The 25136-nt window shown below is 38.9% G+C and overlaps 2 protein-coding genes across 2 annotated transcripts in view; one reads left to right on the top strand and one right to left on the bottom strand.

Annotated features, from left to right (window-relative positions):
• Positions 1–4156: 4156 nt before the first annotated feature.
• TMEM252 (transmembrane protein 252) lies at positions 4157–10095 on the top strand. Its single transcript, XM_038124150.1, has 2 exons — positions 4157–7856; positions 9664–10095. The coding sequence occupies exons 1-2, from the start codon at positions 7504–7506 to the stop codon at positions 9992–9994; spliced, it is 684 nt and encodes a 227-aa protein (XP_037980078.1). The 5' UTR covers positions 4157–7503; the 3' UTR covers positions 9995–10095.
• Positions 10096–10144: 49 nt separating this feature from the next.
• The window catches only part of PGM5 (phosphoglucomutase 5), a 73062-nt gene continuing 58070 nt past the window's right edge, over positions 10145–25136 (bottom strand). Inside the window, exon 11 of the mRNA XM_038124148.1 lies at positions 10145–17675. Coding sequence (XP_037980076.1) covers positions 17586–17675 — 90 coding nt within the window. The 3' untranslated portion in view covers positions 10145–17585. The remainder of the gene's footprint in view (positions 17676–25136) is intronic.

The raw sequence follows: 25136 nt of genomic DNA, 5'->3' as shown, positions 1-25136 counted from the left end.
AATATTCAACCTAAACCTCCCCTGGCACAACTTCATGCAATTGCCAGGTCCTGTCCCTGGTGACCAGAATGAAGGAGTCTGCCCCTCCTCTTCGTCCTGTGAGGAAGCTGTAGACTATGATGAGGCCTCCCCATTGATTCATTTGGACATCCATGATGTTGCAGACCTGGCGGTATTTTAAGTATGCATAGGTCAGCCTGCACCATCTCTTTGGCCAGAAACAGGGTCTGGTCTGTCACTCTACACCCATGGAAGGTCTTCAACAGACACTTATTTCCTGCAGAAACTCCATGACCACTCAAACAGATGCCTCTTCTGAGGTGGGAAGTGCTCTTTCATCTTCTCTAAGAAGAAATCTACAAAGGAGACAGAGTTTGCACATGTCTTGTGAGGGGCTGAAGATGATCCTGTATCATGTATAGTAGTGGATCTCCAAATAGTGAGAAGCAATGCCAGTATAGTGTCCTGTAGCCACCTGCAAAGAGAATGGAAATGCTTCCTCAAGCATGGAATTAGTCAGCTTTTGCAATGGGACTGCCAGCCTCTGCATGCACCTGTGGCTTGTGCATTTCACAACCTGTAGTGGCTGGAGACATTTCTCCTTGAATCATCAGGGAGATACCAGTCTCCTGCACTCCATTTTCCTGTAAAGCAGCAAAATAAATGTAGGTCTCTTTTCTTCATGCATTAATGAGCAGTGTTGTGTAGGTATTTCCTGCCAGTATCAGCAGTCTCATTTATGAACAGAAGGTTAAAGAGCCCTGAGGGTCTGCTGATATTTCTGGGTCCACTTGTCAAAATGCAGACCTTCATCTCAAACACCCATCTCCTATGACACTTCTTATTATTCTGGATTTTTTGTTTGCTTTTTTTTTTTTTTTTTTTTTTTTTTTTTTTTTTTTTTTTTTTTTTTTTTTTTTTGCGTGTGTGTGCGTGTGTGTGTGCTTGGCTGACCAGTTTTCAATCAGTCAGGCTTGTTCATTTGCACAGAAGTGTGCAAACTTTGCCCAGTGCAAGCTTCACACATGCCACAGGCTGTAGTTCTTCTCCATGTGCTTTTCCAGACAATTCATATTTGTGTTAACTGCTCCTTAGGACAATGTGCTTAATTCTCTCTTTTTAAATTGTTTTGTGTTTTCTTGTGATACTCACCTTCTTCATTTTCTTTGGCAAATCAGGTATGCTGTAAGTGCTGCTAACAGCTGCTTCTTTACAAACCTGCTTCTTTACAAACCTGCCTTATTGAAAGGTAGACTGCTGACATTTACCTGAGTATTGATTAACTCGTTTGGTTCAAATTAGAAATGACTAGACCTCTACGAGTAAAATTACATAGCAAAGCATACACTGCATTTATGGAAACAAATACAGATAACTGTAATTTCTAACACCAAATTCACTCTGAAAATAATTTTGAAAGATATTTTAAGATCTCACTATGTGAGATCATTTGATAATTTTGTGTAAAACTCAAAGGATTTGTCTAACCCAGAGCTGGACTTTTGCATCTGTTCCACTTAAAATTCTTAAAAGTTACACCTATGATAATGAAACTCTACTGATGTACAATATTTGATTGTAGTGTTCAGCCAGCTTGCTGGAATGACGTCAAATAAGAAGAGTTTCAGGAGGTTCAATCTAATTGTGTTACAATATTTAACTGTATTTGAAAGCCAATACGAATCCTTGTTTTAATATTAAACAGTTCAGCACAGCCAAACAGCTAGGTCTAAGCTTTTTGTGCTTTGTTAGATCAAGAGCTAACAGCAGCTCCTTCAAGGTTTGCTTTTGATCTACTTTTGATAAAACTCCAGAAATCTTCAAGCCAAGATAGAATGCCTGACTTTGCCCCTGCTGTCAAAGGCAAATAGACATCAGCTCCAACAGGACTGTGCTTCAGTGCCTCCCACACCATAAAACTAAAGACAGATTTAAAAGGTGCTCAAGGCAGTCCTTGCCTTTCCTAGAGGAGAACAACACTGTTCATATGGGCAGGACCCTATGCTCTCATGCTTATCTGAGCCCTACTTGGAAGTATCTATACAGGCTATACGTCTTTCTTTGACTCCTTATACAAAAACATATTTTACTCCTAGACCTCAATATAAAAATCCTTAGAACAACCATCTCCTGGAGAAAAGAAGTATGCAGGAGGAGTAAAAGTTAAAAAGAAGAGTGACACAAATTTTGAATGGAAAATAGTGCTTGTTCACTTTCTCCCTAAGTAAAATTTTCCCCCAGACATTTTACACTGCCATTAAACCATAGAATCAGCTAATTACCTATAATAGCACTATTATTTAACTGGTAATTTTTTACCATTTTATGATTGGAATTCTGCCAAAATCCTCACATATGAAATGGTGGAATACAAATCTTTCAGTAAAATGAACATTTCAGCTGGCACATCATCTACAGTACTGATACATGAATGAAAGGGACTTTGTCTCATGCACAAAGGATGCTCATTCTTTGGGGTCAAAGTTATCCATATTTGCTAAGCAGTACTGTAAAATTGTTTCGTACTCAGAAGTCATGCAGATACAACTGTGCTGGAGGCACCACAAACAGTTGAAACAGAGCAGAATGGAGACGATGGCCTTGCACAGCCTCTAATCCACACTGCTCAGCCAGGCTGTCACTCTGCTTACCCACAGCTCTGATCCTTATGCTCAGGTAAACAGACACCAAAGCCTTCTGTTTTGTGGGCTTGGTTATTCTTGTTTGGTTTTTTGGAGGTTTTTTTCTCATTTTAAAAGCATTCTATTTCACTTTACACATGTTAATTTGTTTAACTCTTAATTCCACTGAAAGAAGCATAATGTCTGATTCAATAGATGTTCATATGCAATTCATAGCTTTCCCAAGCTCCTGGATATCAGGCATGACATGGTATTTTAAAATATGTGAACATGAGACAAATAAGCATGCCTGTATTTTCATTGCCAGAACCTTCCACTATATCTTCTTGCTAAGAGAAAAACAAAAGCAGTGTCCACTGTATTTTTTTTCCTAACACAGCTAGCATTCTGGTTTTGACATATATAAACTAAAAGGGAAGGCCTCAGATGTCTTGATAATCCATCATGTTCATTTCAAAGTTTTACAAAAATATACATTTGTGATAGATATATCAATAAATAGCCTGATAGACTACAGATAATTCCATATTCATTAGGGAACTGTCCCATTTATGTATTTTTTCTGACTAACCAGTTCACATAATCACTTTAAACTACTTAAAATGTTATAGCTTTAAACTAATAAACTCTGAATTATTGTTAGTTATCACAATTTTTATCAAACTTACTGTATGTCATTCTTTTAGTAAATAAATAAAACAGTAAAATTTGGAAAAAATACCTGGGGAAAAAAATCTGATTCACCAAAAATAAAGTTTAAATATTTGTTACAATATTGGCTGTTAAACATCAAAATTTTTGCCATTATTTCAAAACTTATTCTCTTAATTCTTCTTATTTTAAGTATTTTTTTGCTGTTTTCTGTTACCCGTTCTAGAGTAACTATTCTCAACCATTTGGGGAAATCTCTCAACAAAAATCCTGCAGTGTATTATTTTTAACCCAATTAGTTAATTTCTGCTCTTTTCAATTATTTGTAGAATGACTTATACCCAGTTTCCTTTACGAAATTCAATCATTCATTCTCAAATAGGAGCCACATTTCCTAAAATCGCAATACTTTCAGACACAAAGCGTAGCCCTGGCTGTGTTCATGCTTTTTGTTTTGTCTAGGCATTATCACATTCTCAGGTTGGAAATTTCTGATCTGTGAAACATGATTTTGTTGTTCATATTGCATTGACTCTCAGTCATTCTTAAACTTTTCTATGCTCTCAAAACTGTCACTAATTCAGGTGTGATGTGGAGAAGAGACTACACCTGCAGAGCTTAAAATAATTTCCCATTAGCTCAGTTTTATATTTCTAAGGAATACTGGAATTGCTAAAGAAACCCATTGGCAAATCTGCTCTGAATTATTGACAACAACATAAAAAACCCTTTAGGTGAGCTATTACAATAAATCATGTCAGCTAAGGGTGCTAGAAAGTTACAGAAAAAAAAAATCAAAACTGGTATAAATTCAGAGTTTTAATTTTATTTAAAAATAATTAATTTCAGACCAGAGTAAAACATATAACTTTCAAACTTTTGGTAAAATATCACTTTTTAGTAGCAAATGTGACCTCAAATATGACATTATCATATATCATGCACGTATTATGATATGATATGCAGCTGGCACTAACACACCACAAGTATTGGTATTAAAAAGTCTATTTTTTCATTTTCTGATTATCAAATTTTCAATTTTATTAGTAGTTAAAAAATAAGTTTGTGTTTCACAACTCTAAAAAATGTGCATGATATCACAAATTTCTTTTTGAGTAGCAAGCAGCATAATTCTAGAAACTGGTTTGTTGAAGCCTTACATGTTGCAACAGGATACAAGATAAGCAGTGACCTTTCTAAAGTGAAATGCAAATTGCCAAACAATCACAATTGTCAAATCATCCAGTGGAACACCCATTAAGTTCATCTTCAATCAGACTTCCTAAGAATTGCTTTTTCTCCATCTGGACTGCTACCTTTTGACCTTGGTCTGCAGCCAATTCTGCTCAGTAACCTTTACACCATGTTAGTTATTCCCTTTTCCCACCTGATCTCATTAGAAGCAACTTTCTTCCTGTTTTGTAAGAGAAATAGGAAATCTGCTCATTCAGTGTGATGCAGTCCAAGACACTCACTGCCAATAAAACAATCAAGATGCAAAATGTTGGGGAAATTGGATAAGGCCAAGAATAACATTACAGAAAATATGAAGTGATGGAAAATAAGAAAAATAATGGAACCCTGATAATTAAGCAGCATTGTGGTGCTCTTGTCACTTTTTTTTAACCTTTTCCTTTATATACCCCCGGCTGAGATACAGATGCCATTTTCAGGAGTAATATACCTATAGTCTGTTGCAATGGATGAACTGACCTCTTGGAGAAACCACCAAACTTCTGAAGCCTACAAAAAAACCCTGCAAATCTCCAAATGCAAAACAAGAGGCAGATAGCTGTCTTCCCCAAAAAAGGGGCTCCTGTATTTGTCATCTTCTCCCACAGCATTGCAAGGACTAACCCCTTGTTGTCTGTGATCCCCATTCCCAGCTGCTGGGCAGTGCCGAGCTAGCTGTTGTCTGGTCAGAGCACCTTGCAGCCCCTTCACAGCCCTGCACCCTCCCCGCGGGTGGGTTCTGCCTTCACCAAAATGTGGAGCCAGCAGCTGCCTCTGACAGGTCTTGCCTGCTTCTCTTTCATTTCTTACGGTTGTCAGGGAACTGGCTGGCATAGAAAACTAGTTTTTCTTTGGCTAAAGATTATCCTGCTATCTAGTTCTTCCCTCTAAGTGAGGTGTAGCCTAGTCACTGGCTTTTGATTCTTCTGAGAGTTACAATATTTATTTAATCTTTTTACTTCCTAATTAAGGATTTTTTTCAGACTATCCCTTTTTATCTCTTTTCCTATAGAAAGGGAGTGTATTTGAATTCTTAGATTTTTTTTTTTCACACAGAGAGAATACAATTTCCTGTCCAGGTTTTCCTGTAACATTTAATTAATCCTTTATCACCACAAATATGATGCTATAATATTCCAAGTATAAATTTCTATGACCAGGCAAGTGAGTACAGATCTACACAGAAAACAAGAAGTTAAAATTATTTTTATCGACACCATTCTTTCATAAATACCATCTTGTAGCAGAAGGAGTAGCATTACAGAAGATGTGAATTACATTAATTAACTGAACTTTAGATAGCAGTCATGAATAACTCAATATTTCTATTTAGGGTGAGTTGAGATCTGAAACATCAAAAAACCCAGAAGTAATAAAAAGTATTTTGTAAAATAAAGTATGTTTAACAGATATGCAGAAAGTAGAAATTGTACAGGAGAAGGATTATTGTAAATTCACCTGGATCTGTTAACCTATGGGAAAACAACTTGAAGGAAGAGCATTCATTAATATTTGAAACCAGAGAGCATGAAGCGAAGGTGTCTCGGTAAACAGTCCTGCAGCAGAAAGAAGATGAACTGGTGGACTTCATATTAGGCAAGACAGATGTAAATTACTTGCCTTTTGAAACAGTTTATTTTAATGTGTTTCTGTCACAGTACACTTTTGCAGTTACATTTCTGGAAGAGAAGCTGTTGCTGTTGAGTGGGCATCCAGCAGCACTGACTCTACCATTTCACTGTGCTCCACCTGCCTCCCATGTTCTCAGCTTCACTCACACCTTCCCTGCACTAATTCCTACCCCCAACAACCAAGAGCTTTACCTTCCTTATTACTGATTTCCTCTGTCACAACTGGGCCACCTCTTTTAAAGACCTGAATTCAGTGAAGTCAGTGTCTAAAATAACAGCTTTCCCTGACCAGCACAACCTCCTGCCCCCCATCCCTGAGAAAGATGCACCTGCCTACATGCTGAGTGGCAGCTCACATTAGTGGGAATCTGCTCCACTTTATGTCTTTTCCACTGAAGCACATCTTTTAAGGGAAGTAATCTATTTTTGTGTCACTAGTTGCTTTTGCAGTTGAATTTTTTTCTGTTTTTGCAACTTGAACCTTACAAACCAGTACAGGGAGGTGTGAGCTGGCTGTTGAAAGACCCATCCAATGATAACTACACAAGTTAGGCAGCTGGAGAGAAAGCTGGGAGTGCTTTTCAGACCCCAGCATATCTTTGGGGTAACTCCATGTCTAGGAAACCTGCTCAGTAAGAGACGCATGCCTTCTGCTGCTTCTTCTGGGAGCTCACAGACACCCCTCAAGGTTGCCCTGTGTCCCAGTCTGGGGTGCTGGACTCCTGCATAGGTCATGCAAGTGCTTCATGCCAGCTTCCTAGGCTCTCTGGACCAAGGTACTGGATGGCAACATGTAGTGCTCAGAGAAGTAAATCCTTTGTTGAACCTAGATTGACACCTCTCAGATACTAATATTCTTTAGTGCTACTGTATCTTGGCAAGTCAGAGAGAAAAGGTGAGGTGACATCCCCCCTCACAGAACAGCATTTTTTACCTATGCCCATTCCCCTCCCATGTCAGTGTCTGCATTTATATGAAGCATATTTTCCCTCAAAACTTTTAATGGGGATTCATGAAGAGCATCTTTGATGGTTGTTGGTTGTTTTTCTTTTAAAGTCAAGTAAGTCAAATTTAGCAAATACAGATCCCATTCATAAGCAGTGAAGTGTATAAACCTCTGCAAATCATGCAATGAAGGGAGCAGTCCAAGTTTACACTCCAAAGATTACAGTGGCAAAAGAACAGTTCAGGAAGTTTCTGCTTCCTTCCTAAAGTAGGTAGAAGGTTACAAATTAATCTCAAAAGAGTTTATAAGTCTTCAAAGAGTTAATAAGTAGGTTAAAACTGCTTGCTTCTCTTAATTGTCGACAGGGCAGTTGGTCCTGTAGCATATAAAGTACCCATACATGAAAATGAGAAGAACAGCAGAGAGAGACAGCAAACAAACAGCAGACATGAACAAAGTGCTGTGTCTTCTGCAAAAGATGCCAAAAGGTTTTTTTACTTTCATTCGTCTTTTTATGCTCTTACTCAGTTTCTCCACTATTTGCCTGGGAGTACTTTGCATGTCCACAAATTCCTCCATGTGCAAATGTGGGAAAAACAAGCTAGTGTTTTATTGCCTGTTAGCTCTGGGGCTCTGTCTCCTTGTTACTGGTATTTTCTGGAGCACTTTCCATGAAGTCTTGAAATACAGGGCCCTTGGCATCTTCATTCGAAATCCCAGCCACAGAGAACCACATGTCTGCACCATAGACAGGTATGTGTTGCAGATGAATTGGGAGGGAGGGATGCTATTTTTTAAACAAACCGTGAAAAGAAAGAAGCAATACAAGGTTTTTACAAAATGCAAATCCTGTAGCCATTTTATTATTTTTCTGTGGAGAGAACTGTAGTCTGAAATTTTATTTGCTAGAGTAAGCAGCAATGTGCAAACAGCCATTCATGCAAACAATACCTAAGGTAAGGTATACTACATGAAACAGAAAGTTTCAAACTTCCAAAGCCATGCATGGAGGGACTAGGTGCAGCTATTCCAGCTTCACACCGGAGCATAGTGAGATCCATCTCAGCAGAAAATTTAAGATGCTGCTGGGGCGTAGGCGCTCACGTAGGTCGCCAAAGTTGAGGTATGCAGGGGGCCTCCACTCATTCATTATATGGCTACTGCTTAAATTTTATTGTTTAATTGTGCCCCTGATTTAAAAACTTCAGGAAATTCAACCAAACACAAAGTTCTGCATCTGGGTTGGTGCAAATTGAAGCACAAACATAAGCTGGGCAGAGAATGGTTTGAGAGCAGTCCTGGGGAGAAGAAGCTGGGGGGGTTTTGTTGATGAAGTAGGTCAATGTGACCCAGGAATGTGCACTTGCAGCCCAGAAAGCCAAATGTGTCCTGGGCTGCATCCAAAGAAGTGTGACCAACAGGTTGAGGGAGGGCATTCTGCTCCTCAGCTGTGTCTTTTTTAGTCCTCACCTGGAGCATTGCATCCATATCTAGTGTTCTTGGCACAGAAAGGGCATGGACCTGCTACAGTAGGTCCAGAAAAGTGCCATGAAGATGACCAGGGGAATAGAACACTTCTCCTGTGATGACAGGCTGAGAGAGCTGGAGTTATTCAGCCCTGAGAGGGTTCCAGTGAGCTACAGCAACCTAGGTACATGAAGGGAGCTTACAGGAAAGATGGGCAGGAACATCCAAAAAGAACATGTAGTGACAGGACAAGGGGGGATGGTTTCAAATGGTGAAAGGTATTGTTTATATTAGATATTGGGGAAAAAATGCTTTACTGTGAGGGTGGTGAGGCACTGGAGCAGGTTGCCCAGAGAAGCTGTCCCATCCCTGGAAGTGCCCAAGGTGAGGTTGGATGGACAACCTGGTCTAGTGGAAGGTGGCCCTGCCCATGGCAGGAACTGAATGATCACTAAGGTCCCTTGCCAAAATATTCTGTGACCCTCTAATTTTCTTCTTAACGAAGTCTGATGCTTTGAGAGAGTTTCTTAAACTGCACTAGTCCTGGCAAACTCTTTAACATGGTCACTGGATACAAATTTCTTTTCCTGGACTGTTGTGGAAACCGTACTAGAAACACTGACAATGGGTGTTCTAAAGGCACTATAAAAGCAACATTCAGTAAATTTTGGTTAGATAAGAAGAAACATACCAAATTTATTTTTAAACTGTGGAAAACAATGGTTATTGCAATGATAAATAAGTTTGAACACTTATCTCATTCTTCTTCCAAATTAAACCTTTCTCTCACTTGTTAAAATACTCACATGCATGAGTGTTTGTCTGCCATGGTTGGGAATTTTCATGAGGAAGGACTGTCTTTTTAGAGTGCTATGCTTTAATAAAACATTTTGTACAAAGGCAAGGCAAATGATACCAGTTATGCCTACATTTTATATTAATGTATTTCATTCTTTAAACACACTTAGATGTCTATTTACAGTTAAAGCCTCATCTAAATTTTGGAAACATAACAGATGAAGCATCTAACGAAGCTCTGTGAGATGAATCACACTTTACCATGATGTGCTTCTTTTTGGTTTTCTTATTTTAGGCCTGACTTCTATCCTCCCTCTTATGAAGACAGCATAGATCCTGAAAAACTGGTCTCCCCACTGTCAGTTGCCTCCACACTAAAACAGCAAGAATTCATCAATATTCCTCCGCCTCCATACAGTGAAAGCAGCGCAGAGTTTGTCAGTGAAACAAATGAGCAGGAACAGCCACCACCATACACATTATCTCTGGAGCAACAGCAAACAGCTGACCAAGACCCAAATCCCAGAAAGGAGTTAAATTCTCATATATTCATGCAAGAAATCAGTTGCCAACAGGATACAGATTTCCAGAGGGCCTCAGGAAGAGCAACACCTGTCAAAACATGAGAGACAGGCAGCCAGTAAAATCCTGCATCTGCAAAGCAGGGAAAACTGGAAGAAGACTTGTGTCAGTGATCCCCAATAGTAATACTATTTAAGGTGAAATTGGCACCATGGTGTTACCAATCTTGACTTGTGCTTCATAAGGAGTTTCAGAAGAAAACTCTCATTTTTCATTTTGAGATATTAACTGACTTGGGAAACCTATTAACTTAGCTTTTGTTTGAAATTTGCAGATTATTTGTTGCAACTGATTATTTTTGTATTGTGCGCCTTTCAAGTTGTTTGTTTTATGTGGGGATAAAAAGAACTGCTATTTTACTAGTGAATTCATGAATAAATTTTGTATTTAAAACAAATGCCTTGTATTTGCTTATATGACACAAGGTGTCCATGATTCAGGATAAGGGCACAATAAAATACACCACCTAGCTGCCAAACAGAGAGCTCTGGTTATGCTTACATCTCCTCAGAGGGAACCATCAATTGCAGGAGGAAAAATCATCTCTGACTCCTCTGAGCCAATGCCAAGAGCAGTTGCTTCTGTCACAGCTTACTCAAGACTGTGGGAACTGAAAAATGGACTCTATTCTGACACAAGTGACTTCATAATTACACAACAAACACCAGGAAAAGGACAGGCTTGGACTCATCCTTCTTCTGTTACATGTATCCTTCCTCCCACAAAATCACCGAGGCAAGTTTGCATCCAGGCCACTGTCATCTGTAATTCCAGATGGCAAGAAAAATTTCAAGAGGGTTCACTCAGATTTGAACTTGTAATATTTACTTTGGATGGAATTTTTCTTTCTGGGTTGGAAGGTTTGGATTGGAGAAGATCATTTAGTCCAAGCCCTTGCAATGAGCAGGTACATCTCCAATTAGATCAGGTTGGTCAGAGCACTGTCCAACCTGACCTTGAATTTTTCCAGGAACGGGACATGAATCACCTCTCTGGGCAACTTGTTCCTGGTTTTGTTACAGACCAGTGAGACAGAAAAGCTACCACACTTTCCAGATGTTCACATATTTTAAGACTACAAGTTAAGCATTACAGCTGTACATGCAAACCATGGTGGTAGCCAAGGCTAAGGCCAGGGAACTGACAGTTGCCTCAGTTTGGTCTTTCAAAGAATTTCATCCTTTATGGGAAGAACACACAGTTGCCTCAGTTGCTATAAACAGAAAGGAAAGAAGAATTAAAAGGGGTGGACAAGCTACAGAGGAAGAAAAATCCTTCCAGGACAAGCTGGGGATGAGAAATGTAGAAAAGTACCCAGAGGGAGAAAAAAAGAGTCCCTGAAAGAGACAGAAGATAGAAATACTTTTCAGAGCGACTGAGAAGCAGCACACCACAGAGAACAATAAAAAAATCAGAGGAACCAAACACATTATTTCCAAAACAGTTAAAGCGAGGGTCTGCTTGAGTGACCTTGTTATGGCCTTACCTCCTAGCATTACAATATCCATCCTCTAAAATTTCCTGCTTCTCTACTCCAGAGTCCCAGATTCTGAAGACAGCCAGCATTGTGCAAGTATTAGTGCAGGCATCAATCACAACAGGTAAGACTGATTAACCAGGCGATATCCCACAGCAAAATCCTTGTCCTCTAAAGCAAGACCAAGAGAGTGGAAAATGGCTGGCACTACAGTTCTGGGTCATACTAAGAGCAAGTATTGCAGGAGTATCACTGATGTTAGCTCTTGGAGTGGTTTGGTATAGGAAACACATTCAGAGCATTTCCACACATATTTATTAACAGTCAGGAAGTTCTTTCCTTTCTTCCAATTCCACAAGAGTCCTGCAGCACCCCTTTTTAGCGCCAGCCCTTTGCAAATGTTGTGGGGTCATAATGGAACCAGAAATGTGAAACTGAGGATAAACGCATCCTCAACCTGCAGTATGCAATAAAGTATTTGATACAAAAAACTTACTGAGGTAGGGAGAACATTCACATTAATACCTAATATTTTGATACAATCTGGTTTTAAGTTTCTCTTTTCAGCTAATGATTATGAACTTACTGCAAAATGCCATGGGCAATGAGCTCAAAAATGTCAACAATCTTAAGGCAGCAAAAGGCTTTAAACACTTTGCCTTTGTTTGTATTTAATAGCATGAATTTATCTTTGCCAGGAGTAGCAGCTGGAAATTTTACACTAAAATAAATGAAGGGTATGAAGGATCTGAAGGATATGAACTGGTCAGACTAAAGCTTCAGAGCAGAACAGATTCAGTGCATTGACAAACAACTTCCTGACAATGATGACTGAGAAACCAATCTTGGCACTCATAACACCAGAAGAAATGTGTGGGCATGTGAAGGTTTTTGCTGCAGGGATCATAAGACGTCATGAGACCGTGAATTCAGAAATTTGAGAGGAGGGAGAATAGCAAAGAGTGGAATGGAAGTTTGCAGAGCAGACTTTAACATCTTCAGCTGCTTGAAAGAGTCACATGGGTTCTGGCCCTGGAGAAAAGATGAGTCCAGGACAGATGTTTAATTTTCAAAGATCACCTCCTTTAGGCTCAGGAATTGTTCAACCTAATATGCAGAGTTCAAACAAAGGCAGCAGAAGGCCTACATGGATGGCCAGAGAGCTCCTGACTAAACTCAGATATAAACAGGAAATGTATGGTCAGTGGAAGCGGGGACAGCTGAATTAGGAAGAATGTAGAGCACAGTCATGCAGGGATAAGATGAGGAAAGCCAAAGCTCACCTGGAGTTGAACGAGGTGATGTTATGGTTTAAGATCAGCTTGAAATTAAGCTCCAAACAGCCACTTCCCTTCCCTTGACGCCCTCCAGTGAGAAAGGGACAAGAAAAGAGAGATTATGGGTTGAGACAACAATTTACTGGAAAAATAATACGATAAGGAAAACAAACAGTAACAGCATCAATACTAATAATAACACAATATTACAACATGGATTACATGCCAAAAATGCTTATGGAAGTCCAACTATCCTGTTGTTACCACGACCAGCAACATGAGGCTTTTCCTGAGACAAAGGAGAAAAACGGCAGGTGTTATCGCATCCCTGGTAGCCATGTGGATTTTCCAAAGACAAAGGAGAAAAAGGTGGACATTACCACAGCCAATGCGAGGGTTTTTGTCCCACATCTGAGACAATGGAAAACAACGGTGGACAAATCTCCCAAGCCAGTCTGCATGGCTTCACCCAGACCACATCAACTGCACCACTCTGTTTGGCACTGTGCTTTCATGGGTAAAGAGGGAATAAAAATGTCTGCTCTTCCACTCTGCCTTTTCTTTCACCCAAAACCACACCCTACAGCGATGACATGACTAGTATAGAATAAATCACCTGTACACATCCATATGGCTCCAGCCTCCTTGACCTTCCCATACCTCCATCCCAGCAAATGCAAAAATAACTCTGTATGGGCTGAAACTAGGACAGATGGGAAATGTGAAGGGTATTGGTAAAGTTTCTACAGCTACGTGAGTTTAAAGAGGACATAGAAAAGGCTGAGGTGCTCAATGCCTAGAGGAAAAATGTGGAGTGAGGAAGACTTACATTGGATGGAGCAAGAAAAGGTCAGCAAGTACTTGAAAAAACAGGACATACACACATCCATGGAATGACTTAGGATGGCATGCACAGAGCTGAAGAAGCTGAGTCATGCTACTGCAAGCTACCCTCTACTGCCTTTGAAAGATTGTGCGTGACCGGAAGTGGTCCCTGAAGTAAGAGAGCAAATATCACTCCTGTCCCTGAAAGGAGGATCCGGGGTGTTATAGGCTGGTCAGCTTCACTTTAGTTCCTGGAGAGGTGATGGAATAGCCAGTGCTGGAAACCCTTGCCAAAGCCAAGGACAAGAAAGTAATAAGGATCAGGAAGGATTTATGAAAGGTAAATTGTGCTTAACCAACTTGACAACCTTCTACAATACTGAAGATCAACAAAGGGAAGTCCTGCCCCTGTGGACGAACAAACCCAGACAGTAACACATGCTGCAGCCAGTGGGCTGGAAAACACTACACAGAGAAGGATCCGGGGGTCACGTGCTTAACAAAAAGTTGTCAACTCATCAGCAACTCACCTGCACAGCAAAGACAGCAACTTACATACTGAGTTGCACCAGGAAAAACAGCAGCAGCAACTGGAAGAAGGTGATCCTTTCCCTCTGCTCAGCACTGGTAGAGTTAAGGTACATCTGGAGTGCTGGGTCCAGGTCTGAGTTTCCCAAGCACAAAACAGTCATGGACATTCCAGCTCACCTCCAGCAAAGGACCATAAAGGAATTGGAAAATTTGTCATTCGATGAATCTATGAGAGAGCTGGGAGTGTTTAGTCTGGAGAAGAGAAGGCTCTTGAAGGACCTTACTGATTTCTAGAACTGATTTCTAGAAACACTTGGTGGGAGAAAAAGAAGTGTATGGACCTAGGCTCTTCTCAGTGACAGGACAAGAGGCAATGGGCACAAACTGGATGACATGAAATTCCATCTGAACACTCCATAAGGTTTTGCTATTCAGTTTTTGGTTTTGGCCTTTTTTTTTTTTTTTTTTTTTTTTTTTTACCATGGGAGCAGTTAATCACTTGTACAGATTGCCCAAAGAAGTTCTGGCATCTCAGCCCTTGGAGATAATTAAAACCAACTACATATGGTCCTAGGCAGCCTCCTCTACCTGATTCTGCTGTGAGCTGGGACACAGCTCACATAGCATGGTGATTTTAATCCTGATGAACTAGATGGCCCCTTCCAACCTCAAGGATTCTGTGATCTCGGGTTCAGGTGAGTAGTATATCCCCTTCCAAATTGTCTCTGAACACAGGGAAAATATGAGGGTTTAGGAAACAGAATGATCCAAATTAATGTTAGTGCAATCACAGCTGAATAATACAGGAATCTTGCAACTTCCAGACTTGAGGAAGCTGCTCATTAAACAATAGCACAAAAGGGTGTCTGTCACAGTGCCTAGACACTGTGATAAGATGAACAGTATTAATAATAGTTTTCCCCCTACTAAATGTATGGTCTGGTTTTAGGAGCTCTGCTTCTTTTTGTAAGTTCATACAACTTGCTTTTTTCCACACATTTATCTATCACATTAATAATTAAAAGACCTCAGGAAATGCACATTCCATGAGACTGTGGCTACAGTTCTCTCCCACACACATCAGACTTAAAGAGCTGTGCTTGAGCCTTATAAAGTTGTATTCAACTTCTTGCAGAGAAAAGCAGTTAACTGGTGGAAAATACCAGCAACATTTCCTTATTATCACCCATCACCATAAAAAAAGGGATGATGATTTCAGGTTAGGCTACTTCTGCAAGTCTGCTGTTTGACAGCTATTCAAAACCAGACTCAAACAACCCTTTTCTCAAACAGCCTTTTTCTCCATTCCTGTACATGAGCACAACTAATGTTTCTCCAGCCCAGGACAAAGTCAATACAGAGATTTTAAAACATGCCCTTTGTTTATGATGACTTCCTTCATGAAAGTAGACTGCCATCTATGGCAGCTCTAGTGACAGCTTTCTGATAAAAGCACAAGTATCTTTCTTCAGTCTTCATCTGTTCTTGAGTCTTCCCACTGCATCCAAAGACACCTGGCATCAGTATATTTTACTTTTCAAACTATATTCTCATTTCAGAAAAGCTTGATAAATGGGATACTCCATAGTATAAACAGCTAGTTCACATGTGATCAAAAATAATTTCATTGTCCAAGAATGTGCAAGAGATTTTAGAAATTTTAGTGGACTGACTTTCAGAATGTTCCCTCCCACAACCCAATAATTTGAACTGTCATAATCCAGAATGTGTCTATGCTTGACTATGTGTGATCTACTAGTTAGGAGCTTATTATCCTGCACCTAGAGAAGCTGAATATAAAGATATATATAAATATATATGTCTACATTTATATATATAAATAAATACAAAATATTATATATACAAGGTTTCTGTGAAGATGAGTGCTCTTACATTATAAAGCAGATGTCCAAACTGTGTGAGAATGTCTTGATCATACAAAAGAAAAATCTCTGTAAAAAAAACTGAAGTTTGAAAATCTCTTTTGGTTTGTGGGAACATTTAATGGTAAGGTAGGACACCAAGTGAGAACATACCTGATTTGTTTAGAGCCAACTAAGTAATAATGTAATTGTAATAAAGGCAACTTTATTAGTATGCTTGAAAGTGCAGGGTGTCTCATCCACAATTATGTATTAAGACAAATATACAGCATTACTCTTTATTGTATACTAAGTGCTATAGCCATTTTCTGACAGAATTGTTCAAAGAAATTTAAACAATTTCCTTTGCTGCAATATTATATAAATTGTACTAAAATTTGACAACCACAATGAATTGAAATACACTGCAAAGAGGCAAGCTGCACAAAGCCACCTTGATGAATGATACGAGTGATCATACCATTTCCAAGGAAGCAAAGCTTTCAGGCAATCACATGCATAAAGTGTTTGTGTTCTTTTTCAGAGCACAGTATTGTAGCTAGAACTGCTGTATCACTTCACAGGCAGAAAAATGCTGATGTCCATATCCCCAACAGCCTTCTCAGATCTATGCCGGGAACATCTCTTGCACTCCCCAAATTTTTATTGCATGATCCACTGTTACCAAGAATCTAATAGAAACCATGTCCAGAGGGTGAGTCAGACTAGTATTTCTACTCAATTGATTAGGGTTTAATTCCCTCTCACTCACTTGCTTTGTGGTAAGTGGAGCAAGAGTATTCCAAAGACTTAAAAAAACTTCTGTAACTCCTTAAACAATTACTGAACTTGCAGAGATTATCTTTCAAACACAGTAAGCACCAGTATCATCTCCTGACATGAGGAATATTATGAAAGACAATCAGATTCCATACCCGACATATTGCTGGAAGGACAAAATCAGCTTTATAGAACAAAGGCCTCCTTTTGGAGGAAAACAACCAAAGAGTCAAAAAATAAGGAAAATCTAAAGGCACAAGTCACATTGATACATTTTAAAAGCAGGGTTAAAAAAGTATGGAATAACCCCATCCTTGGGCACAAGTGTAAGTGTGTATACAACACTGCTGTCAGTGTGCATCTGTGAGCAACAGGAGAGGCCTGAGAGGAGGCATGGAGCCAGGGGAGGAAATACACCCCGTGCAAAGCTTAGCACATGGCCCTATGACTCAGACATGCTCTGTACACCTCTTCAGAAACCTACCAGAACACGACAATAATCCCAAACAATACTCACCAAGCATGTCTTTGCTTTGCAACTGCTCCCTCTCTCCCACTTACTGAAATTTCTCCAACTTTTATCATAGCATTCAAAACCAAGAAGTTGTCATTTTTGGCTACATTACTGACAACGTTTGAATGTTAAGGCCTCTTTCTTTGGTTATACTGTTATCAGAAATTATGATACTGCAGGTAAAACAAGTCAATACGCTATTGCATTTGGAGATCAATGCAAATGATTATGCTTAATGTTATATTGAATTTTTCTTCCCACCTAACTTTTAAAATCATACAAGGCACAAATGGCTAACAAGTTTTAACAAGGTTCTGTCTCTTCCTTGCTGTTCCTCTTTTGGCCCTGGCTTAACAATCTTCTGTGGCTTCAAGTGATGACAGTGGGTCCCTTTCGTCCTGTCCTCTCATGAATCTGAGATATTTTCAGTGCAATTGCAATTAGAGGACTCAGCACAGCCTAAAGATGAAGAAATACATTGAATTACATAAAGCAGAAATATCAAAAGACATCTCACATTTATAAATCCTTCTTTTAACTGCACAATTATACAATAATAATAGTAAATAACAATATCACAATATCAAAAACTGACACAACTATGGTGTCTGTTGCTGTTACACTTGACACAATGAAGTATCATGCTTAGCGTATGTTTTGTGAAGTGTTACGTAAGTGAGTATACCTAAGCTATACAGAAAAGAGAAACAGTAAATATAGACTGTACTGATCACTCTCTGTGAAACAGGAAATGTGGAGCTCTTTGAAATCTGCAGTACAAAACAACTCAGAAATAACAGAGGTAGACTTGTTTCTATTCTGATGAGGCAAAGTCAAACACATGATATTTGCTTCCTAAATACACTTAATATGTGAAGCTTAGGATCAGAAGGTACTGTAACAACTAACTACCTTAACAGAATTCACAGAAGTGTGTTTTGACTAATACCACATGCAACTGTATTAATAGGATAAATTCCAACAGAACAGCATGAACTTTCAAGTTTCAGGCTACAGGCCTTATTAAACAGCCATTCATAGGCCTGAATGGGTGAGTACAGATCACAGCTATGATTACCACATGAAAATCAAGTAAAACACAGTTTTTTAAATGGCAATTGGATCTTCTTTCAGTTAGTTAAATGATTCACAGAGACAAAATAGCAGAACTGAGTTTTGTGTGAAAACTTTCTTTTCAGAGACTCATATATTTGGTTATCAAACTAATTCTTCAACCCCTAGAGATTTTCTACAGCCTCCCCTTTCAAATAAATTAATTCCAGCTTCACATACATTAGGTTTGAGAATCAAATTAAACAGAACAGTAATTCTGGACAGCTGAAATTTACATATTATCTTTTTTATAAGCCTGTTTAATCAATACTTTGAATCTGTTTCAGCCACCTGACAGCTTCTGACAGGATGGGGTATTGCTTTATTTATACAAACAGTCAGACAGTTAAATCAAAAGAGTGAAGAGACTAACTGTGCAAGCAGAGTCATGGACTAACACCATGAATGCCATTGGTGTCAAGTGAGTTAATGATTAAGCTCAGTTATGCACAAGTGTGAGCAGTCTGACATGTTATTGTTAAAAAAGTTCCATATTTGTAGATATCTATCTACTGAATAATCACTGAAGCAGAACACAAGTCTATTAAAGTCAAACATACTTAGAGAAGATTAATATGTAGAGCATAAATTCACATCTATGAGCAAATGCTGCAAAAGTAAATATTAAAATGTGCCAATTTATAAGGTCTGGATAAGGCTAATGCATTTGAAGTTCTCCAGCACTCCCCTAAGAAACCTCTCCCTTATTTAATCTAAAAAGTGCAAGAAAAATTAAAAAACAACTGTCCTGACCCGCTTTACTGGACCCTGCTTTTTTAGGCAAGAAATGCACTCTGAATTAAAAAAAAATTCACAAGCAACACTTTACTCAGTGCTGGAACAAAACACGGAATCAAATGAGTTTATTTGACACCCACTTACAAAAACAATTTAGCTTGCCAAATGATTCCAATTACTACTAAGTATTCTGCTTGTTGCAATCATGCTTCTCAACAGAGAAAGTCCTTTTTTAAGTCTGTCTTTCCACACTTCAATTTTATTTTTACACTTTCTTCATCCAAAGTATGAAAAAAAGGCAAAAGTGCATCATATATGGAATGGCAAGAACAGGACAGAATAACAAGAAACTAGGACTACATATGCCTTTAAAAAATTCCTTTACCTCTGCCATGAATAGTTTACATTTCAGTTGCAAGAGATAAATCTCAGCCAACAATCATTTATCACTAATATTCCTCTAGAAAGACTTCTATATCTCAAGGAGATCTTTTTTTAAAGTATTTTTATTGGTTCTGTCTATTTGAGAAATTGTAAAACTTTACTCTTTACATTTCAACTCTAAGTGACAATTGAAATTACTCTGGATGTTAAATAGCCCATTTATCTCTTGGCAACTGTTTAGGACATATGGCATGCTACCCTTTAGATAAAATGTAAGAATTGAAAATTAACCCAACTGACTTAATCAGAATCTTGCCTTAGTAAACACAGGTAGAAGTTATAGCTCTAAAAAAATAGCTGGGAGGAATGATTACGAGAAAACAAATCAAGCAAGCAGATATCTAACATCACGCAAATACAGATTAAAAGCCTTTTCCTTGGGAATAATCTGTACCAGAGCTGTCAGACACGTATAATTCCTCTTGGCTCGTTAGCAATTTTTCTCTCTGTGATCTTGCAAAAAATTCCATACAATTTCCTCTCTTCTAATCAAGGTCGCAGATAAGATTTGTCCCAATGATGCATCAGGTTTATCAAAAAGTTAGGAAGCGCTGAAATGTAGCTGCTTGCAGTTTAAAAAGCTCAGCATGTGCCTGTACATCCTGCAGAGCTTCTGCCCTAAGGGCTCAACACAGAGCTCATCACACTGTGCCTGCTTTGGCCTTCCATTCCAAAAACACCCAGAAGTCTTTGGAAAGGTTTATGCTACAGCCACCTGCCCTAAACGATCTAAGGGATGTGGTTAATTGTGAAACAAACGGAACTGATGGTGTAATATCCACAGCGCTATTGGTGTTCAGTTGATTCTGAACTGAGAAGAACACCTTCCAAAGAAAAAAAGGAAACTGATCTCTCTAGTCTTGTGCACTGTCTGCCTGTTAACTCAAATGGAAATACAAAAAAGTTCAAGAGCCAGTTGTTCTGCCTCTGGCAATAGAGGAGGGCAGGCATGAGAGGTGAAATAAACAGAAGGAAAATGGAAACCAAGTGGAGCATGAAAACACCTATGTTCACAAAAGATTAGCTCTTTTCTAGTATAACGAAAGAGCTTTGAGAGAAAATTAGGTTTGATTAACTAACTTTCTTGATTCGTGGAATATCTGATAATTAGTGTCCTATGATTTATTTCCTTTGCAGTCCCAGTTGATTTAAAATTTCTTCCCTCTGCAGTGTGACTTCGGGAAGAATCTGAAGCTGAATTACCTGAATAGCATAAACATGCTGCATTATCTAAGAGTGTGCTCAAACAGATGTAAGTCTCCACATTCCATGTGTCCTCTACTAAAATCTTAAGAATTTTAACAGTAAAGGCAAAACTTTTATTATAGTTCAACTCCAGCCAGCAACTAAGTACCCCACAGCTGCTCGCTCACTTCCCTGACCCTGGCAGATTGGTAAAAAATTGGAAAAATGTAAAACTTGTGGACTGAAATAAGCACAGCTTAATAACTGAAATAAACTAAGATACAGTAACAAAATTAGTAATAAGAGAAAAAAGAGTGAGGAATAAAATCCAACCAAACTCCCACAAGTGATGCATAATACAGCACCCATCACCCACTGACTGATGATCAGCCTGACCTGAGCAGGCATCAGCCCCTCACAGCTAACTCCCATACAGTTAATAAACCAAACAAGATGTTCTGTGGTATGGAAGATCCCTTTGGCCAGTTCAGGTCACCCATCACAGCTATGGTCCCTCCCAGATTCTTGTGGACCTCCTCACTGAGAGAGCATGGAGACTGCGAAGTCCTTGACATGGGTTAACTTCTACTTAGCAACAACTACAACATCAGTGTGTTATCAGCATTATTCTCATACCAAATCCAAAACAGCACTGTACCACCTAGTAAGAAGAAAATTAATTCTAGCCAGATGAAAGCAGAAAAATTTTATATTTTTTTTATGGACTGTACTGCATGTTCTGATAACTAAACAGAGTCATGCTAAAAAACCCTCAAAAGTAAACGAAAAGGCAATAATTGTCTAGCAAACTGCACTTGTGCTTAGTGTTGTATGTGCCTTGCAAGAACCATATAGATTCCTTTCATTTTGTCCCAGTGAAGTCCAGGACTTCTGGATTGTTCATTTCAGTTCCCTGCTCTTGGACCACCTCACACCATAAACAATCATTTTTTATAATCACTCATATATACAATCACATATAATAAAAATTTTTCATGCACCAAACAAGATCACCTGCAAATCAGAAGGTTTTTCTCTCTGCTGCTCACTGTTCAAAACTCATTTCAGAAATTCATTGTTTGATGATCAAGATGTATTTTTAACCTTTTTCAAATTTTTTCCCTTTCTAATTGGCTTGCCTTTTCCAATAAAAACACAAAGAAGCAACTCCTGCCCCAAAATCTTTGCTTGGCTGCTGCTAATCTTATGATTCTGCAGCTAACTAGTACATTGTTTACTAGTCTTCAGCAAAAGTAATTGCAGCATTTGTGATTCACTGCATCCCATTTAAGGAGTACCCAATATAGACTGCACACAACTAAGGGAATTGATGTAGTTGCACAGCCATTCTCCTTGATATTTGAAACCCTGGTACCAGCACAGGCTGGGGATGGGCAGATCACAGCAGCCCTGCCCAGAAGGACTTGGGGGCACTGGTGGCTGAGAGGCTGGACATGACCCAGCCATGGGCACTCACAGCCCAGAGAGCCACACGTGTCCTGGGCTGCATCCAGAGCAGTGTGGACAGCAGGGCGGAGGGGATTCTGCCCCTCTGCTCTGCTCTGCTGAGACCCCACCTGCAGTGCTGCATCAGCTCTGGGGTCACAGCACAGGAAGGACATGGACCTGTGAAGCAAGTCCAAAGGAGGGACACCAAGCTGAACAGAGGGATGGAGCACCTGCTGTATGAGGAAAGGCTGATAGAACTGGATCTGTTCAGCTTGGCAAACAGAAGGCCTGGGGGTGACCTAACTGCAGCCTTCCAGCACTTAAAGGAAGCCTACAAGAAGGAGAGGAATTTTTTACATGAAGTGGGAATGGATTAAAACTGAAAAAGCGTAGTTTAGATTAAATACTAGGAAGAAATTCTATAATGTGAGGCTGCTGAGGCACTGGAACAGGCTGTCCCCAGAAGCTCAATATGTCCCATCCTCCATCTTCAAAGTCAGGTGTGGATGGAGCTCTGAGCAATCTGGTCTAGTGAGGGAGGTTGGAACTAGATGATCTTTAAGGTCCCTTCCAACCCAAACTATTCTATAATTCTGTGACTCTATGTAAACACCTATTTATTGCTGACAGAATTTGCATAATAAATTATAATGCACTGTAAACAGAGCTAATAAGGTTATTATCAGAATAATGGGGACTACTGACCATTGACACTCCTTCCAGGACACTTATCCTGAAACAGCAGCACAACATGTTGTTGAAGAACACACTAGATCTGCAAGTACAACCATGGATCATTTCTTTCTTTGTCTTTGTATATGAAACTTCCTGTTTGAATCTTATCCAAGTTAAATAATACATCCATGTGGCTAAACAAAGGACAAGACATGGATGGGGACGTACAAATATGAAATATTGAGGTGACATAACAAAGTAAGGCTATAAATGAGATTAATGGTCAACAAAGCCTAATTTTAGTAGTTCATGCCCATTGAACATCTTTCTACTTTTTACAACTGTACTAAATTTAGGAAAACTCATAACTCTGTTCACTTAGAAAAAGATACATGCCAATGCTTAAAGGTCCAATTCATGTAAGTCTTCAGAGAGAAACCTGTTGTTTGTTATAATGAACTGAGCTTTCTGAAATGCTAGCTGGATGCACATTTGAATAGTTAAAAACAAAGAAATAATTTTTAAATATAAATCTTCCATGTAAAAACTATCTAGAAAGCACTATTCTCAGGAATGCCCAGTGATGAGGGGCATCACTTGTGACAAGGCAAAATCAACAGAGTGGTGTTTAATTCTTCCGTTTTAGTATCTTTCAGTTTTAGAAAAGTGTTAGGCATTTTATTTTCAAGACCTTGTTTTAGATCTACATTGCATCACCACTCTAAGTTATGCAATATTCAAATGAGGATGACATTGAATTGAATTTGATTTGTTTGAATTGAAAACATTGAGTTGTTTCTGATACACTTTGGAGAGAGCATGCTAATTTTTCTTTATTGCTCCTGATTTTCACTGTTGATACTGGCTTGCAGAAAGAACTGAACAGAAAAAAGCAGCAACCCCTTATTTCCCAGGTGTCCGTGTCCATGAAGCTGCTTCTGCAAATCTCTTTAAATGGATCATTCAACAGCCAGAAGTCATGGCTATTCACATTTGTCCATGACCTCAAACATACATTATTGGAAAATTTTACCACTTTCCCCTGAAGTCTTTTGTTGTAGACCAGGAAGTTGTCTATGCTTCATTCTTGGTAGAAAGTATTACCAATTAGTTGTATGAAAAATAGTACTAAAATATGATTTGGGTGACTCTTACATTCATTAACACCTATGGTTTACAACACATACTGGCCTACATATAAACTGGAACAAAAGGTCAAGAAGGTCCACTTCAACTCAAAAAGTGCCACAATTAGTGCTCCAGAAGAATATTCACATCTCAACATGCACAATAGAAAATGTAGTTCAGACGTTTACTTATCTGGGAAAGATTCACCATCAGAAGCTACATTGTCAAAGACTACAGAACCAAAATAAAAGAACTTGAACACTACTGTAAAGTTGGATGATACATTTTGGAAAAGGCTTCGTCTGGAAAAGGAAAGGGGAGGGGGGGGAAAGGATGCTGGTATGAGGCAAAGTCAAGCTAATTACCATAATGATTCCACAAAATGGAACCTCCAACATGACTGAGTTGCCTGTCAATACAGAGACATTTATTTTCTGTGACAAAAAGCAAAAGATACATCAAGGTATTTTTGCCTTTCAGTTCAGGTTTTGACTGGAATTGTCACCAGGCAAAAACATGGAGCAGTGCATTATCTAAAACAAGATGCTGGAAAGACGTGGTGCAATAAAGAGGACCATCTGAATATTTACTTAAGCAGCCAACCATCAAATAATCTTGTCTTGGTTTATGATATAAAAAGTATGGAAGGGAGATTTTCTTGATCATCTATTTTAGAAAGAGTGCAATAACACAGAAACCACATACAATTGTCCCCTCAGCTACAAAAAAATATACATTTATCACTCAAAATGTAACAACTTTCTTAAATACCATAAGGTAATACATAAGGTACATGTATATACTTAACACACTCCTTTATGTCACTGCTTTTTCCATAACAGACCACTTACAAATATGCTGTGTTCCTATTACTGACAGCAAATAGGCATCAAAGTTCTTGAAACTTCAAATCTGTCACACCTCTTTTAGATGTGTGCATGTCAGTTAAGAACTTTAAATCAAACTGAACAATAAAGGAATTACAGAATCAGGAAAACTATGGCACCCCTTCCTAGCAATGCTGCTTTCTGAAAAAGGAGTATTTTATTCACATTCTTTTACATACTTCACTGAAGACTATCAAATGTTCTCCTGGAAAATGTTTAGTTATTTTTGTACATGAGGATCTCCTAAAATTTATGCACTGTCTTGAAGTCCACCATCTGCCGGTCGGATACAATCTATGAC

This window comes from Motacilla alba, chromosome Z (assembly GCF_015832195.1).
Source record: "Motacilla alba alba isolate MOTALB_02 chromosome Z, Motacilla_alba_V1.0_pri, whole genome shotgun sequence".
NCBI classification, from domain to species: domain Eukaryota; kingdom Metazoa; phylum Chordata; class Aves; order Passeriformes; family Motacillidae; genus Motacilla; species Motacilla alba.
Note: the sequence above shows the minus strand (reverse complement) of the source record. Positions and strands in the feature narration are given on the sequence as shown.